Below are 16,784 nucleotides of genomic sequence, written 5' to 3'. Positions count from 1 at the left end.
TGAATTTAGCTCAATTGGATAATTGTACTGCTTGACAGTCAGTTAGACATATTCTGTTCACGTGGCATTTTTCTTATTTTGTATTATCGATAGCCATCGCATAATGCATGGTGATACAAAACCGTATATTCGGGGAATCATTTGAGTTGTGGCTCCTCAAAGAACAATCCTTTCACCTTGTGCCTCAACAATGAATACAGGGACCCCGCCCCCCCACCAGCACACTGCGCAAGCACCATGAAGGGCACGGAGCCCGACTTACTGTCTTCAAACAACATAGTATTTGGACCTGCCTATTGCAGAGCTGCCATTCCCGTTAGGCAATTGATGCACGACCAAGCATGAGTTTGAAAACAGCTCTCAAGGGAGCCAAAGGTTGTGGAAGCCAGGGAAAATTTCACACTCCATTTTAAGAATTTGTTTGCTGCTTCGACAGGTTCGTACCTTAAAAGCACATGGAGACGCCAATCAAGCCCCTTTTACTCTTTGGGGGCAACGCGGTCATTTAATCAGCAATTCGGTCATCCTGCAGTTAAGAAGCAATTGAAGTTTGGATTCTTAAAGATGACTTCATTATAGCAACTGAGTGCGAATGTATAGATAAAATAAATAATTTAAAAAAAAAGAGAATTTTCTGTCATGGCATGTCATTCTGTCATATTGATATTTCTGAAAAATATCATATGATTGGACTCTACCAGCAAAGAGTAAAAGCCAAACATAAAAATCATCTTAAGAGAGAAATTTATCATACTTATTTTCTATTTCACACTAAACTTGCCAATGCTTTTAATCTTGCAGCTGATTGCAGCATTGAATTATTGATTGCATATCCTGAAGGGGATAATCTGTATTTTATTTCAGTGCTTGACTTGGAAATGTAAACGGTTATTACGTGGGTTTATTTCATCACGGCAGTAAATGATAAAATGATCGTCACTGCAAACGTGTTTTGTAGTTACACTGGAGTCTGAAGGAACCATTTTTTTCCACTTCTACGGGGGCCTTGATGATCATTACCACCCAGTTGACCAAACATATCGCTATTGAATTGAATTTTCTTCAATGCGTTTTTCACTTGAGTAGTCATTGATAAATCTTGCTGATTTACTTGGGCCTATTCATACCATATTTCTGTTTTATTGATGCATCTTGCCCACACGCCCGGCCGTGCCATGGCCGCTGTAATGCTGCAAATCTCCCCCCTGCTGTGTCATAAATAAAACATCATTTTATGCTATATATAGGCATCGGCGTAAAAGCGCATCACAGCTGATTCTGCAGCCCTTCAAAGAGTTATTTATTCTGTAAAAATGAGTCAATACATAATCATACTGAAGGTCAAGTGTGAGTCACTTGTGGCATACTGGGGAGGTAGGGGATTAAATCTGCAATGTTTATATGGAAGAACTCAAATGGCATTCTTAAACATGGCAGAAAAACTGGAGACAAAAGCTATATTTTGCAATGAAAGAATATTTTGCTGAGCCACGAAGAGTTGCCAAATGTATTTTTTTTTCTGTGAGGACTAATTCAGTGGCGCTCTGACTCGCTGCTCGGTGTGCAGCTCACACTTTTTTTTTTTTACTTTTTTTTGAAGGAAATTTGCTGAAGACTGAGCATTTATTGAAAGCTTTGACTGACTGGTCCTTTGGAATAGCTTACAGCTCAGTCGCCATCCTCTGTTTTCTCTCTCTCCCTCTCGCTCTGTCTTTGTGCATTTACTTTTATCATTCAGGGACAGAGTACCGTCTCAGCAAGGGTGCTAATAAGATGAAAAGTGGCATTGAATTGGATTGTGGCTGTGAAGATTTTTTTTTTTCAAGTGATGTCTTCAAGGTTAAACAACTGGTTGCATCTCCCGTCCTCTTTGATTTTGTCAATTGTTCTTCATAGAATGTTAAGGAGATAGGAGAGTCTGCTTTCTTTACACTCCACCCTGGCTGTAATCAGGCTTCCCCATGCAAATTAATCAGTGACTGTTTCTGTTTCCCCCTCGTAGGATATCTCGACATATCGTTTGATAAGCAAGGCCGCTGGCAAAGGCTAACTTAGAAGCAAAAGCAAGTAGCTGATGATCATCCACTCACGCAGACCCTGTGTGACAGCCCCTCGGTTTCTCACGTAGGACACACCAATCTAAAATCCCTCAGGACAGAAATAACAAGTCAGGAATCATTGTGCTCACATGTTTTGCACCGCCTCAGAAATATGGAAATTCAGCAGTCCCTGCTGCACTGCCATGCTGATGAGCAAAAGAGAAAATGACAACCCAAAAGTGGTTTAGCAAGCAGGACGGAGGCCCAGTCCTCATAGATTACATAGCTTTTTTATGTTTTATGTCTTTTGTCCACATGGAAACTGCACATCAGCGCTTTTGGGAACTTTAGAGGATGAAGGGTCTTTCTTTCACTGCTGTTGATTGGTTATAGTAATTGTTCGGATTCAAATTTTTAAGTAATTAATGAATGCTAGTGTCGAAGTATTTACGGTAACAGTCAACTTCTTACTAAATCGTTACTGAGCATAGCAGCTAAAATAAGCAAAGTATCACTCATTTGCAATGGGCGCTTTTAACCACGGGAAAACAAAAGGCCACTGGACACTTGACAAAGCTTTGGTGATGAAATGTACGGCATTTACAGACATATTTTTATACTGAAGAAATAAATATTATCAGTGAACAATTAGGCACAACTGCTTTTCACAGGAACAAAATATTACACTATAGTCAATAGATTTAAGAAAAAGGAATGTTGTGTATGCTGATCGTCCATCCGATCATCCATCCCACCCTACCCACCTGACCCATCCACCCAACCCATCCTCCCATCCAATATCCATATATCCATCCGTCCGTCCATTCATCCATCCGTATCGCTTTAGATTTCCTTGGTGAAATTAAGCTAATTATTGTGCGACATACTGTAATTATACATTATTCCAAGAAAAGCTCAATTTTAGTTACATTAACCAGGGGTAATGAAGAAGTTTATTTCTGGACTGAAGGTCAAGACCCAAGAAGTACTACCACTTGGGGACATGCTTGGATTTAAAAAAAAAAAAATGTGGAGCAGGCCTCGAAAAAAACATTGAGGTTGATGTATACAGGAGAGACAGAAAAACAATCCAGCATTTTGACATGGGAAAATAAAAAACTATGGCCCTGGATCATCCAAGTAGGCACAAGAACAAGCTTCCAGGTATTTTGTCCTGATGTTTACAATTGAATTCAAAACAAGTCAAGTCAAGTCGGCTCTATAGATGAAATATCACCATAAATGTGTACCCGAGCGAGACCAGCCCCCTGCAGTCAAGTTGAATTGGTTTCTAAGCAATTACTGTCATATATTTGATTGGGCTGCAAGTCCTTTTATTTGTCTTTGATAAAAAAAACCACTTTTCACAAAGATGATCCGTTGGAGTTGATATAACAAAAGCGGATCGTTATTTGACCGAAGCCCTGACCGCATGTGACAGCGAGCATTCAAACGTTTGTGTTCAGCTGACCTTTTGAATTTGCTGCCCTCCACGCTGTCGCGACCTCCTCGTGACTCGTCTCGTTGGCGTCGATGTTAGCTATGCAGATAAAGCCGCACGTGGCGGTACGCATCGCCACTCTTTAATGACTGTCCCTTCCTGTCGTATCAGTTTTGCTCCATCCCCGGTCAGCGTGTTCTTCCTCGCTTTGTGCTCCTCCATATTCATCATGTGACGAGGATCACGCCTTGGGCTCGCAAAGTTGATTGGGAGGATTAGTGGCGTGTGAGATACTTTGTCACCAGCTTTCTGGGAAATCCAATTATGGAATATCATAAGCCTTACGTGTTTCATACACGGGTGAATCCTCCTTAAAAATGCACGCAGGCGTACTCACCGGGTCAGTGTTTAGCAGCTGTCCCCTCTCCAGTACTCTTGTGACAATCTCCCCGAATTTGTGAGGGGAAATGTGTTTTTTTTTTTTGGGATGATACAAGGCCTGGAGCACTCTTCCTCTTCTCTACCCTGCATTGCAGCAAATGGTGAACAGCATGAGCTCGACCAAGAAGGGATTGTTATTTGCTCGCTTTACATTGGCCAGCCTCTAAAAAAAAAAAAAAAAAAGAGATGGCCAAGGGTTTTCCTCTCTTATCTGCTTTTGCAGATAGTCTTTAATTGCACGTGTTAAGGAGACAACATACTGCAAGACGAGGGCACGCTGCGTGAAATTTTTGCATGCATCAAAGCCCCTTGGAAATGATTTTCTTCGCAGCGACCATCAATAAAACAGCGTTATCTAAAGTTTTAAAATACCCATCATGTTTCGACAATGTTCTTGCTTAAACTTTCTGCCCCCTTGCTCCCTCATAATGAGTATGTCAGTCAAACAAGGTGTATCAAAATGTGGATTAAAGAAATCACCAATGAAAGGTTTGTTTGGCCCGGGCTTTCGGCTCTCGGCCCTGTTTGCTGTTCTCTTGTCAAACAATGCACGACAGGAAGACCTTGAAGGTGACAATACCTGTCACAAGAGGATGGGCTTGAGAGGTGCTCATTCCCTTTGTGATTGCTTACTGGGCAATCTCCCAAGTACGGCGCACAATCGCCAAGAGGCCAAGTGAAAAGCCACAGAGGTGCAAGGAGAAGGCAGGCGATAGTTGAATGAAGTCGAGTGATTGTGAAGAACGACAATATACTGTACAACCTGATACGCTTGACCTTGTGTTGGGTTCTTACTTTGATATTGTGATTACATTTTTGTTGGGAATTATGGAAGCTTCACCACTATAGTACTGCAATTAACCCGCAATTAATTAATTTTTCCAACAATTTTCTGCATCCCTTTACGGGGAAACAGGAATGTGAGAGGCCGCCCTTGTGTAATTATTTGGGAGTGAGCACAGTATTATGTTCATAAAAGCCTTTGGTAGCATTTTATGAGCATAGTTGTCTTTCAAAGAAATATTATTGTCACATCCAGGGTGATAAACACATATTTTCAACAGCTCTTTTCAAGTCCTTAATTGCAATTGCCCCGGAAGCATGAGAGAAACAGGGGAGTTCTCTTATCAAGTGAGTTCACTGAGAGTTAATTTCGAAAATATGAATATGCATAAAACAGACATATTAAAAAAAATATGGAGAAGCTGATGCAGCAAGACGAGTGACATCTTCTCTTTAATGTTTCACAGCGGCTTCAATGCGGCTTTACCATTTGAGTTAACACTTTGATGCGCGCTGCACTTCTCTACGGCGAGAGCTGATGCAACCCCCCAAGGGCACTTAGGAGCTATCTGCTCCTGACAGCATCCCCTCTTCAGGGCAGGTCCCAAAGTTGGAATAAGAGAAGGGGGGGGGTGGAGTAAAAGCACTATATACGGCTCACAAGACACACAATGGAAACTGTAAAGTGCCGTTTATGACAAAAGAAAATAGCTAAAAAGATACAATCATCTTTGACATTTAGAGACCTTTGCCCTTCCCCCCTCGGTGATGCAAAAAAAAAAAAAAAGAACAACCCAAAAGGTTAGCGTAGTCTAAATACAGTTCAAGAAAGATATTTCTTTCTAGAATTAGCTCAAAGTGCCTGCAGGGTAGCGCATATCCATCTGAGCTAGCATTCCAGCAAGCCAGTCAACTCAAGTGATGCATCAGAAATGTAACATCCCTCTAGCACTCCTGTGTGTCCTGATTATGGAAGGGAATGAGGGCGGTGCAACTGTGTGTGTTTGACCAGTGAACTGGAGATGGGACGCTTGGTTCCCTGCAGCGGCAAAGGAGTAGTTAGCTACACAAGGAAAAGAAAATGAGATTAGAGGCGAAGGAACGGGTAAGAGGGCAAAGAGATCTTTGAGTCGTTAGATCTCTCCACTATGACGTCATTCACAGGCACGCTTGTCTCAGTAATATGCTATTATTGAAATTCAAGGTGACACTCAAGGAATCATCGGATTAGACTCAACACTGTGTGATTTCTTCAGAGCTGTGGGGACAGTTCCAGCCTTTGTGTTTTCCCTCAACGGGCAACTCATTCAATTTTATTTAATCACCATGAGGGATGAGCTTCATGCAAGAGCAGCCACTCTCTCCTCTGAGAACGCACACAGTTTTTTCTTTTTTTTTTTTTTCTCCACGAGTCCAGTACCAGTTTGCTTAGCTGATGCAGTTGACTGATATTATAGAAGGAGACCGTGTAAGGAGGGATGAGCGAGAGGCACTCAGGTCGAGAGAGAGGGAGAAAGAGAGAGAATCACACTTGAAGAGATGGTTTGCTGCAGGGCAGGAGCAGATGGCTGAAGCAAAAGGCAGACAACAAAAGGAGAGGTCAGGATAAAGACTGGGGATAAAGGTGAGGAGAAGGAGGCGATGGAAAGTTCAGGATTTTGTGGAAACAAATACATAAATACAGTTTGATGCCCCCCCCCCCCCCCCTTGTGCCTAGCCAGCCAGAAATCTCCATATGTAAGAACTAATGTTCAAGTCAGCCCATTAAACTTGCGGCTTACTCCAGTTATTTAGCAGCAAGTGGTGCTTCAGTGAACTTTTCATTTTACAGCTAACTTCAAATCCCTCCCGGTGGGCAAATATGTAATGGCTTATTGCCTTGTTGCATATTTTCTCATTATTAATGTAGGAAAATGAGTAGTAAGCTCTTCTTTCCTACTAAGAATTAAAAAACATTATACATGGAAGTAACAGGATGAAGAAAATTGTTTGAAAAAACACTTGTTTTAAATTTGAAAATCACATAAAAATACATAGATATTGATCAATTAAAAACACTACAGGTTTGAAGAGTGGCTAGGAATTGTGAACTGATAATTCTGAGAAACTTTGCATTTTGACACATCATTAGTCAGCATGAAAATCAATTTTGGACGCAGGAACCAATAGATGTCTCAACATACTTGGAAGTAGTCTGTGGATTTTTTAATTCAGCCAATAGTGATTTTTACAAGAAGGCAGTTTGCAAGAGTTGAGGAATAAAGTTAAAAGTGACTTGTTATATAGCCAATCCACCACTTATGGTTGAGGATTTGTAGCTCAGTATTTTTATCCAACAAGGGGTAAATTAAATAATCATAGCTACCAAGAATGGTTCAACTCCAATCCAATCGCATGGGTCAAAATAGTTATATCACCCTTGGGTAAAAATAACCTAATCCGTTCAAAATCAAAATATGAGGAGAACGTTCCCATTAACTGAAGACTTGTTCTTAAATTGTTCATATACGTAGGTGTAAATAAGAACATCCCTTGAGAATATCAACATTATTGAAAGAATTCCAATGAAGTCAAATGGACAGGGGCATTCTAACGTTAATATTTTGCAATATTTTTACAACTTGTAGAACAACAAAGCTTGACCCACAGCTTTCCCAACAAAAAGTGCTTACGGACAATCGTCAGCTTGTTCCTCACACTTGAGTCTTCATTTTAGTAATATCAGAAGCTTTGTATGTCTCCAAAAGAGCTAAGAGGACCTGGAGCTTGTTTACAATATACATAATAATCTCACTGCTCTTGATGTAAGTGTTTGGGTAGAGCTGCCTGGCTAAAGTAGTAGTCATTTTTTTCTTACAGACAAGATGGCAAGTTGCTTAAGGCTTAGTGATCAACAGCATAGCCAGTCTCCCTCGAGGGCTCTCCAAAGTTACTTTTAATGCCGTCTGCAGGATGCCGACACCCGTGAAGCCCCAGCGTGTGGTGGAGCTTGTTAGTGGGCAAGAGTAAGAAAACAAAAGGTTTCTTCACACGCCAGCTTCATTGAAAATCAATAGCACAGCTTCCATTAATTGTATGTAGTGGTACACTAATGGTGCTTGAAGTCTATTTATAGCAGTAGGGCATGCTTATTTTACTATGTATCCCAAATGATGTTTAGGTGGGTGAGGTACAGCATGGTTCAGAAGCTAGCAGGTGTGTAAGAGAGGCGTTGCAATTGATTATTTTGAGAATCAATTCTTCGATGAATAAATAAATTAAACTGGCTAATTGGATTTAAGATTGATGAGCAGTATATAAGCCCATTTAAAGCAACACCCCATTTGTATTTGTTAAAAAGATTAATTCACTGGCTTAAAGTAGGGTGACCATGAGCATTACTTGAATTCATACCTAACACACTATTGAATTCTCCCATTATTATTTTGGCAATGGCTGGGTATTGAGGCCCCCGCCAGCAATTAAACATATATATATATATATATATATATATATATATATATATATATATATATATATATATATATATATATATATATATATATATATATATATACATATACATATACACACACACACACACACACACACACATACACACACATACACCTGACATCCTAATACCTCTGAGCAGTGCAACTGGCTGTTGTGTATGTCTGCCCTCGAAACGGACGAGCTCATTTCTCAGTCCCTTAAAACCTTGCCAGAGTGTGACAACGCCTCTGAACATTGTTCCCCACACTATTGCTCATGGGATCACAAACCCTTCCACTACAATAAGACTGTGACACCGAAAAGGGAGTTCAGTGCCATATCACATAGAGTACCTGTTATTGAAGATCAACCTCACTCAAAGCTGAACCTAATAAGCAGAGGACAGCTGGATCGAGGCAAAAAGATGCCGCCAGACCTGGTCCCTTAGGATGTGTTCTGTGTCAGAACTGGCCTAAATTAAGAGGGAGCAGAGGAAACTGCTGGCTTCCATTCACCGTAGAAGATAACAGCCTCTCTTAGTGACAATACTGCTGTCCATCTGTTGATTCACTTACAGGATGCGGGTGTTGCTGCAAGTGCCGCACCTTGGGCGAAGTGTCTGCAGTGGGCTAGATAGGCGGGGAAGGGAATTAGAGAGGATGAGGCAAATCCCGCCACTAACTGGTTCTTTCATTCACAAGTAATTGCGCTAAAGAGCTCAATATGTGAGCTCTGTCGTGTTCTCCCGAGTATCAGCATGTTACGTGCAGACTGAAAGACACAACAAGGCTTGCTTGCATGAAATCAGTCAGAGGGCTTTGGGTTTTGTTGCAATTAGGGCTGGATGATTTTGAAAAATAATCAAATTGCAATTAAAATCATTTGAGATATGTTGTCATTGTATATATATCTAAAATAGAGGCTACTGTCAAACAAAAAATATTCTTTGTCATTATTTATTATTAAAAGACAATAAATTCATGAATCTAAAAACAAGGCCATTAAAATGCATTCAAGCAAACTTTCAAGTCTTGAAAATCATACAGCGCTATGATGTTCATTTTGTCTTTTTAAAAAATTGTCAACACGTCTAGCAGGATTTTATGAGAATAAATACATAGTCTCAAATCCCCAAATAAATTAATATTCTTCAAAAAAGTATTTACCAAATGACTCTTATGGTAAGATCATGCAATGATGACAGAGAGCACAACACGACAACACAACTGTGATATGATTTTAGTTGGGGCCAATGTTGTGGATTAAATTTGAAATTGAACCAAAATAGTCTGACATGCCTTAAACTGTAGAAACCTTGGTTTTGATGTCGATTTGGGATTCGATAAATTGTTCAGCCTTAATTGCAATGTAGTCAGAAAACACAAAGTGTGCAATATTTGAAATGACAGATTCCTGTTTTTAGACTTGAGTGCCGTTTGATGCGTAACTCGAACGGATAACTGAAGCACAATCAGGCACCTGTTTAACGCAGTCGTTTAATGTGGCACGATGTAACGATCCTTCCCAACATCCGACCATTGTAGTGAAATATTCAAAGTGTTTACAGCTGCTAGGGATGCTTCATTACCCAGAGGGAGCACTTGAGAGTAAATCAGACTAAGCGAGCAGCGGTTGGTGAAAGGCTACGAAAGCACACCTGTAGCTGGGACCATTAGGGTGAGGTTTCACATACAAAGGGAACTTCTCTGACTGAAAGTGGTGCGGATTCATCACCCACTGGAGTGCAAGATGAATGCACAGACGAATGTGCATGCGTCACTTGTTAAAGCCCCTAAAGGAGTTCTGGGTTTGTTACCTGGGTTACAAATACTACTTTCATGACAAAAGGTGTGGATAAAGGGGTCCGAAAATTGTTTTTTGCTTTTATTAAATATAAGATGTATTATAAAGCTTGACATTTTTATCTGTGAATTATTCAGAAATCTTGATGGATAAACATGCAGAAATGTTTCTGCTTTGGAAGGTATTTCTTAAGAAAAAGCAGAAGATTAATGAGAGCAGAAAGACAATACGAGTAACCCAATTTGTGAATGCATATTAGCCAGGGTATGCTGTCAAGTCTTATCAATTGTATTGAGGGGCATTCGGATTCACATCAAGCTTTAATTGGCTATTAGTGGAAGCTCAAATGATCCAATCGATCGTTTAGAGCCTGAATTGATGAGGCGCAAGTATTTCAATGCACATACGCGAATTTTGCCAACACGAGCCTTAACCCTATGGTGCTCCGGCATATCTTGGCTTTCTTGCAGTTTGCTCCCAGTTCTCCCGCGGTGTATACGCCATCTTCGGATTCTACGACAAAAAGTCCATGAACACCTTGACGTCCTTCTGCGGAGCGCTGCATACCTCCTTCGTCACACCCAGTTACCCCACCGACAACGAGGTGCAGTTTGTCATCCAGATGCGTCCTGCGCTACGAGGAGCAGTCCTAAGTCTGATCTCGCACTACAAGTGGCAGAAGTTTGTCTACCTCTACGACACAGACCGAGGTAAGAGACAGCCGTGAAATATACTGTAGACTCAAAAAATTAAAAGGTTCCCTAGAGGCACAATGTCTTGTCACTGTGGTGGTTCGTTCAACGATACTACTGTTATACCCTTGACATTTGACTTTTACAGGTTGGCGACACACTCCTTAACAAATCTATTAGACAGCTTGTCATAAAAAACAAGAAGAGTCCATCTGGCATCTTGAAGTGTGTTAATATAGACTATTTCTTTAGGCGCTTTACTATGTTGAACAGCAATGAGGAATTTTAAACTGAATTGAAAAGCTCGTTAGATTTTGTCTGAGGTGTCAGCGTTTCAGATCATTTCAGAGTTTAAGATAAGCAGAACTACAAATATGTCATCCAATTGACATTTGGTTTATCAACAGCCACTGAAACACTCATTTAATAATATATTACATTTGGTAACAGCACTTTTGCTGAACGGCATGGCCATACTTAACACGGTGCAAGACAGACGGCCCAGTGTGAATGTATCAGCAAATGAATCCTGCATAAGGTTAGATGATACACTGGGTGGCAGATATGGATGACTGCCGTCCTCCTATTTCTGACAGTATACAGTGACAAAACACAATAAATGTTGCAGTGCCTTAGAATAGCGTCTGAACACAAGGGTAAGCAAAGGATAGCCCGTAATACTCTCTAAGAGCCTTGTAATGCTTGAAGTGATAACAGCGCTAATGTATACAGTAGTGCTATGTTATGTAAATCAGTACAAATAAATCAGAAGCTCGTATTAACACATAGCTCTTGGAGAAATGGTGTCTCATGAGCAATAATCTTTGGGTACTTGGAACAGTTGGCTGGTTTGTGTCAGTTAATCTTCTGTTTAATCATGTTGATAGTGGCTCGTCTGTCATGGGAAATGAGGTATGTCACATCTGCCGCTAAAATGTTTTCCTTCCCAAATCGCAGGCGCTGCCTGCTCGGGGCTGCCGTGCTTTGTGCTGCGTCAATGAGGGCTTTGTGTTGTTCTCAGATTGAACTGCCTTGTTGACAATAGACTCCGGTTTAATGCGGCGGTGCCTCACGTTTAGGACGGCCTGTCAACAAGCTGAAGTGTTCATTTCGGGGGGATTTCTAATGTCAAATGAGAAAAGGAGCTCATTATCTCACAACGAAATAATGATCCCGTCATACTGAAACTTGGGAGAGGTACATGTTCATCCTATGACAAGCTAAGATATTTTATGCCTTTGTGGGGAAACATGGGGATCGGCATAGTCTTCACACATTTGCATGCATTTGAGATGTTTACTTGCTCGTTAATAGAAGGTCCTATCCGGCAGATAAGCTTCAGGCAATCGGGATTTCTCTTTGGCCCTTTTCTTTCACCTCATCAACCCCGCCCCTCTTCCTCCTGCTTTGAGGCAGGATATGAAGTCTGTCTTTGGGTCTTCAAGTCTGATTCTCAGCTGAAGGCCTTAATCCAGCACACAGCCTGCAGATAACGCGTGGTTAATTAGGGTCACTCTGACTAGAACACTCATCGGCTCTTCCCTGCGGATGCGAGCAACCCACACGTCCTTCAGCACGGCCGACACTGCTGAGCCGCAGCCGCCGTCCCTCCATTTTACCTCCTCCGTATGTCTGAGAGCAGGCTAGGATGGGAGGAGGGGGACGAGGAGAGTGGAAAAGTGGCCGAGCGAGAGTGATGGTCGACACTGAGTATAAAGAAGGTGGAGGGACCGGAGGGTATCAGAGGGAGGGGAGCGCGAGAAGAAACAAAACACGATTCAGTCCAGCAATTAAGACAACAGTAGGCGCGTGTGATTTACAGCCTGTTACCTGTGTCCAGACAATTCCCGATGTACACCGTAGCAACCTGTGCCAGAGGCAATGCCAAGCTACTTTTACCTGATCCTGACTGCCAGTGGTGTAAGACGATCCCTTATTAGTGGGAGGGCATTGGCCCCAGGAGGGGATAAAGTCGTTTATTGATGCACTCCATCCAGCTCTTTGGGGGGCTTTGACATTTGGCTCATCAAGCAGACAGATGTGTCAGAGAGCCTCTACCTCTTCTTATCACCAAGTGCAGCTCCCTTGCTACAACGGACACGCACTTCTGCCTAAACGAGGGGAAAGTGACACACAAACTATTCCTCTTGCGTGTCCTCCAATAATCGGTAATCAAATGATGCATTTGTTTGGAACCTTGATTTAAGGAACCGATTGGGAGAAAGGGTCATCCCTCAACATATTTTTTTGTGGGCTAAAAACACCCAACACAGTACAAAACAATTTGTTGGGGGTGGGGTCAGGGAATGTTGTGCCGTTACCTTTGATGGGAACATCCGCACTACCAGCACGGTCGCCACACTGACGCGTTTTAGCCTGCTCTAGTCTACTGTAAGTTATCTATGTTGACAGCAGTCGTAAACATCGCTGTTGACGGCCAATCAAAGGCACTGTGTCTAATTGCGGTCACATTCTGGAATAAAGAGACTTAAATAACTATGACTTATGACTGGAATGCATTTTTTTTGTCTGTTGAATCCTGGATTGGGTCTCTTTAATCAAGTTTCCATCATATTAGGTTAGGTTTATTAAAACGTATTTTTTACAGTGGACAATCTCTTTAGATGAGGCACAATCAATTACAGGATGGTGGTCAACCTCATTTGTTCCAATACAAAAGACATGGTTCAATTTTCATCATAAAACCTACAAAAAGTTTATTTCTGCTATAGATTTACTTATTTTAAATTTTTAACAGTGTTATTTATGCAAAGTTGATGATTTCTCACCTGGCGTCTTGTTTGATGATAGCATTATTAAACACGTTTTTTGTAGTTACATGATAGAGTAGCTAAAAATTATGTTGTATAATGGTAATATAAAGTTAACACAAGATCAACTAAATATTAAAAGTTCCTTTTCATATGATGTATTGCAGTTTTACACCTCTCAAACTATAGCTACTATTGTAAATAAACCGTAAAAGTAACATTCTGAGAGCTGTACTGCTAATAAAGAGAAGGTTTTAAGAGTTATCACTGTCAGTAAACAATACATAACAAAAATACATTGGCTTGTTCTAATTTCACATCAAATAGCCCCAATTTACATCATGTGCAACAACAACAAAAATCCTATGATACAATGTATTTGTGTGATTTTAATAAAAGCCTTGATCATCCAGAATAACAGAAGTGACTTTTCAATTATTCTTTCAACTCTCCGGTAATAGGGAGAAAACAGGAGCAATAATAAATAACGTTCACTCGCCGAGTCTCACTGAAAGGTTTTATTCAGTCAATAGAGAAGATTAATTACAGCCGTGCTATTCATTTGGTGCTGCTATTTGGCCAGCACAGAAGGCTTTTAGGCCTTAGTGTAGCACGCTCAGATCCGCAGAGTGATGGCTCGTATGCGTCAGGCTTAGATGCACTACAGGTAAATTTGTGCTACAAATGCCAATACCAGACTGCTGCTTGAAAGCAGATGCTGTAATGAAGCAACCGAACTGGAAGCAAATTGAAGCTCTGTAAGACTTGCTATCTTAATTCATCTTAATTGGGACTATGCTTCTTTTAGTTTGAGTAGTTGACATATTTGCTTGTGTGTATAGAGTAAAAGTCAATATCCCAATAAACATACCCTTTAACATTCTCTATAACGTTATCACCAACAAAGCAAATGTTCTCTGCATTTTTTGCCATCCTTTCCAATTTCCCCTGAAAACACAGATGCTGACAAGGGTGCTGCTGGATTTTGTGGGGGTGGTCAAATGTGGTCACACAATTGCCAGGTCTGTGCAGCAGAGACAGGTGATTATAGGCATTATTGTCTCTTCTTGGCACAATCAACCCCATATTCAGCAATCTCACCGCAACTTGATTTATGAGTCACACTCCCTTTCTTGAGTCACACTCTGTTTTCGACCATCCTGACACTGTCCTTATATGATTATGCCTTTGGTGTTTGTTCTGCGTGTCATGATTCCTGTGCTATACCCTGAGTGATGTTAATGATCTTCAAGCTTGGCTTTCTGGAATTTTTGCCAACAACAAAAAACCAACCAACTAACAACCTCAAATCAGACATTGAGGGTGGTGGGTATGGAAAGAATGTTAAAACATGAGTTCATTTTACACTTGCATGATGGTTAAGAATATAAAAATATGACTTAAATGTTGCCCGTAGGGTCATTCCTAAACCTCACAGTTGTTACAGGTTTTATGGAGGTGAAAGTGGTAAAACTTGTTTCCAAATCAAAAGGGAATTGGATGCTGTCGAGCAAACCAGAACCGATTACCACCCAATTGCAGTAAAACAATTGCATAACCTGATAAGTCTGCCATGTCGGGTTATCATTACTCAGTTCTGGCTGAACTGTTACTGATATTGTGACAACCCCTTTGGAGAAAGACTGAGCAAATTAATATCAATCTTCTTTGAGCTTACACACGAGGAACAGCCAAGTCAATTGCTGTCTTCATTTGTTATTTCTGTGGGCAGAATATCTCAAGATGGTCACAAAACTTTTTTGATATTTGGTGTAAACATCGACTGGGACTTGAGAATTATTTGAAGTTGTTGACCAGATTGCAAGGTCTCTGTGGCCTTATAAAGCACATTTTTGGCCATCCATCCAGAATGCATACAAACCTCATGGTAGCAGTATACCGCCACCCCCGCAACAAATGTGCCCCAAACCTGCAAGACGATAGGACATAATAAGAGACTCCCATTAGAACATGGCAGACGGGGGAGAGAACATACTGGAATTCCTGGGAGCCAAAACATAGTGCACCTTTGAGTAAGCATTGGCAATTCGACAGAACCTGTCCCTTCATGGCCCATTGCGGATCCTGTTTCGCAGTACCCGTATGTTGTGGCTTCCTTGCACCACTCCCCCGATCAGTCGATATTCTGTCTGTAACTCTGTCTGTACTGTGCAGCTATAAAGGAAAATGATCCTGTGTTCACAGCAAACACAGACCCATTTAATTTACTTCCATTATTTAACGGCTCGACAGGTGAACCTGCACTTGAAACAGTGTTCAATGTCATGAGCTCATTACAGTGCTGGGAAGTTGAGTGTTCTTTGAAGAGAAATCTGCCAGATGGAAACTGAATTCAGTGCAGAAATAACCCCGAGGTACTTCTTTCATTCACTCTGTCAATATTTCCAATGACCCCCACACTGCAGCTCGGTGCATTCGAGCAAGCCCATTCGGAACAATAAAGGGCCGTATTGATCATATGAGGTTTAGGAACACAATAAGAAAAGTTTATTACGAGGTGATAATTCTGATGGATTGGCACCCCAACCAGTTGGCCTGTTACTCTGTCATTGCAACAAAATGTATTGCAAGTTTTACAATGATTGTAAAACAATTGGATTCAAATGAAGTTTTATCTGAGGACCTAACATAAAAATGAAAGCAGCAAGACAGAGGAGCTCAGTGTAAAACACTCAAGGACTAATATTATGATGTATTATATATAATACAATTGTTTTAAAGTTCAACTTGAATTTGAATTTCTAAAGTAGTTACATCACTATAAAGGTAAATATAGTAATCTTACTTTATCATGGAACAGTCAACAATGTTCAGTAGGTATGGACAGGAAGTAAAGGACATGCATGGCTCCAGAACGTTCTTCTTCTACTTCTTCCTATTCTTAATAGAGAAGATTCAAAATCTATCCTTAGCGTGAATTATTCGTGTATTGCTAAAAAAAAACATAAAGTATATTGTACATATATTTGTGGGTGTGCCCTTGCATGTCTGACCAAAGCTTAATCTGGATGATTTACAAAACATTTATAATAATTTTCTTTCTGCCCAATATCAAAATCAGCATTGGCCTGAAAAAAAAAAAAAAATGTGGTCAGCCCTTAGTATCTTATATGTCCGAGTTGTGTATGATTGACATTCAAAGTCACACAAACAGTTAAGCAGATCAAATGTGTTTGTGTTTACCACACCAATAACTTGGCTATCTAGAATCCATTCACGGTATTGCAAAACTGTTAAACGGGCAGACAAGACCAATCTGTCCAGACTCAGTTGGCAGTGAGATGTGCCAGCAGGGCCAAGAGGCTTGAGTAAAAGGAGG

The 16,784-nt window shown here is 40.8% G+C and overlaps 2 protein-coding genes across 3 annotated transcripts in view; one reads left to right on the top strand and one right to left on the bottom strand.

Moving 5' to 3' along the window:
• The window catches only part of LOC147060612 (neuroligin-3-like), a 322,266-nt gene that overhangs the window by 214,548 nt on the left and 90,934 nt on the right, over positions 1–16,784 (bottom strand). Inside the window, exon 5 of one of the 2 annotated variants that reach the window (XR_015065494.1) lies at positions 12,647–12,784. The exons of the other annotated variant lie outside the window; for it this stretch is intronic. The gene's annotated coding sequence lies outside the window, so the exon portion shown is untranslated. Of the gene's footprint in view, positions 1–12,646; positions 12,785–16,784 lie in introns of those variants that run through there. 2 annotated transcript variants of the gene reach the window in all.
• The window catches only part of gria3b (glutamate receptor, ionotropic, AMPA 3b), a 74,355-nt gene that overhangs the window by 13,955 nt on the left and 43,616 nt on the right, over positions 1–16,784 (top strand). Inside the window, exon 3 of the mRNA XM_085905850.1 lies at positions 10,452–10,691. Coding sequence (XP_085761976.1) covers positions 10,452–10,691 — 240 coding nt within the window. The remainder of the gene's footprint in view (positions 1–10,451; positions 10,692–16,784) is intronic.

Source organism: Syngnathus leptorhynchus, chromosome 2 (genome assembly GCF_054491065.1).
Source record: "Syngnathus leptorhynchus isolate UIUO chromosome 2, UIUO_Slep, whole genome shotgun sequence".
Classification (NCBI taxonomy): domain Eukaryota; kingdom Metazoa; phylum Chordata; class Actinopteri; order Syngnathiformes; family Syngnathidae; genus Syngnathus; species Syngnathus leptorhynchus.
Note: the sequence above shows the minus strand (reverse complement) of the source record. Positions and strands in the feature narration are given on the sequence as shown.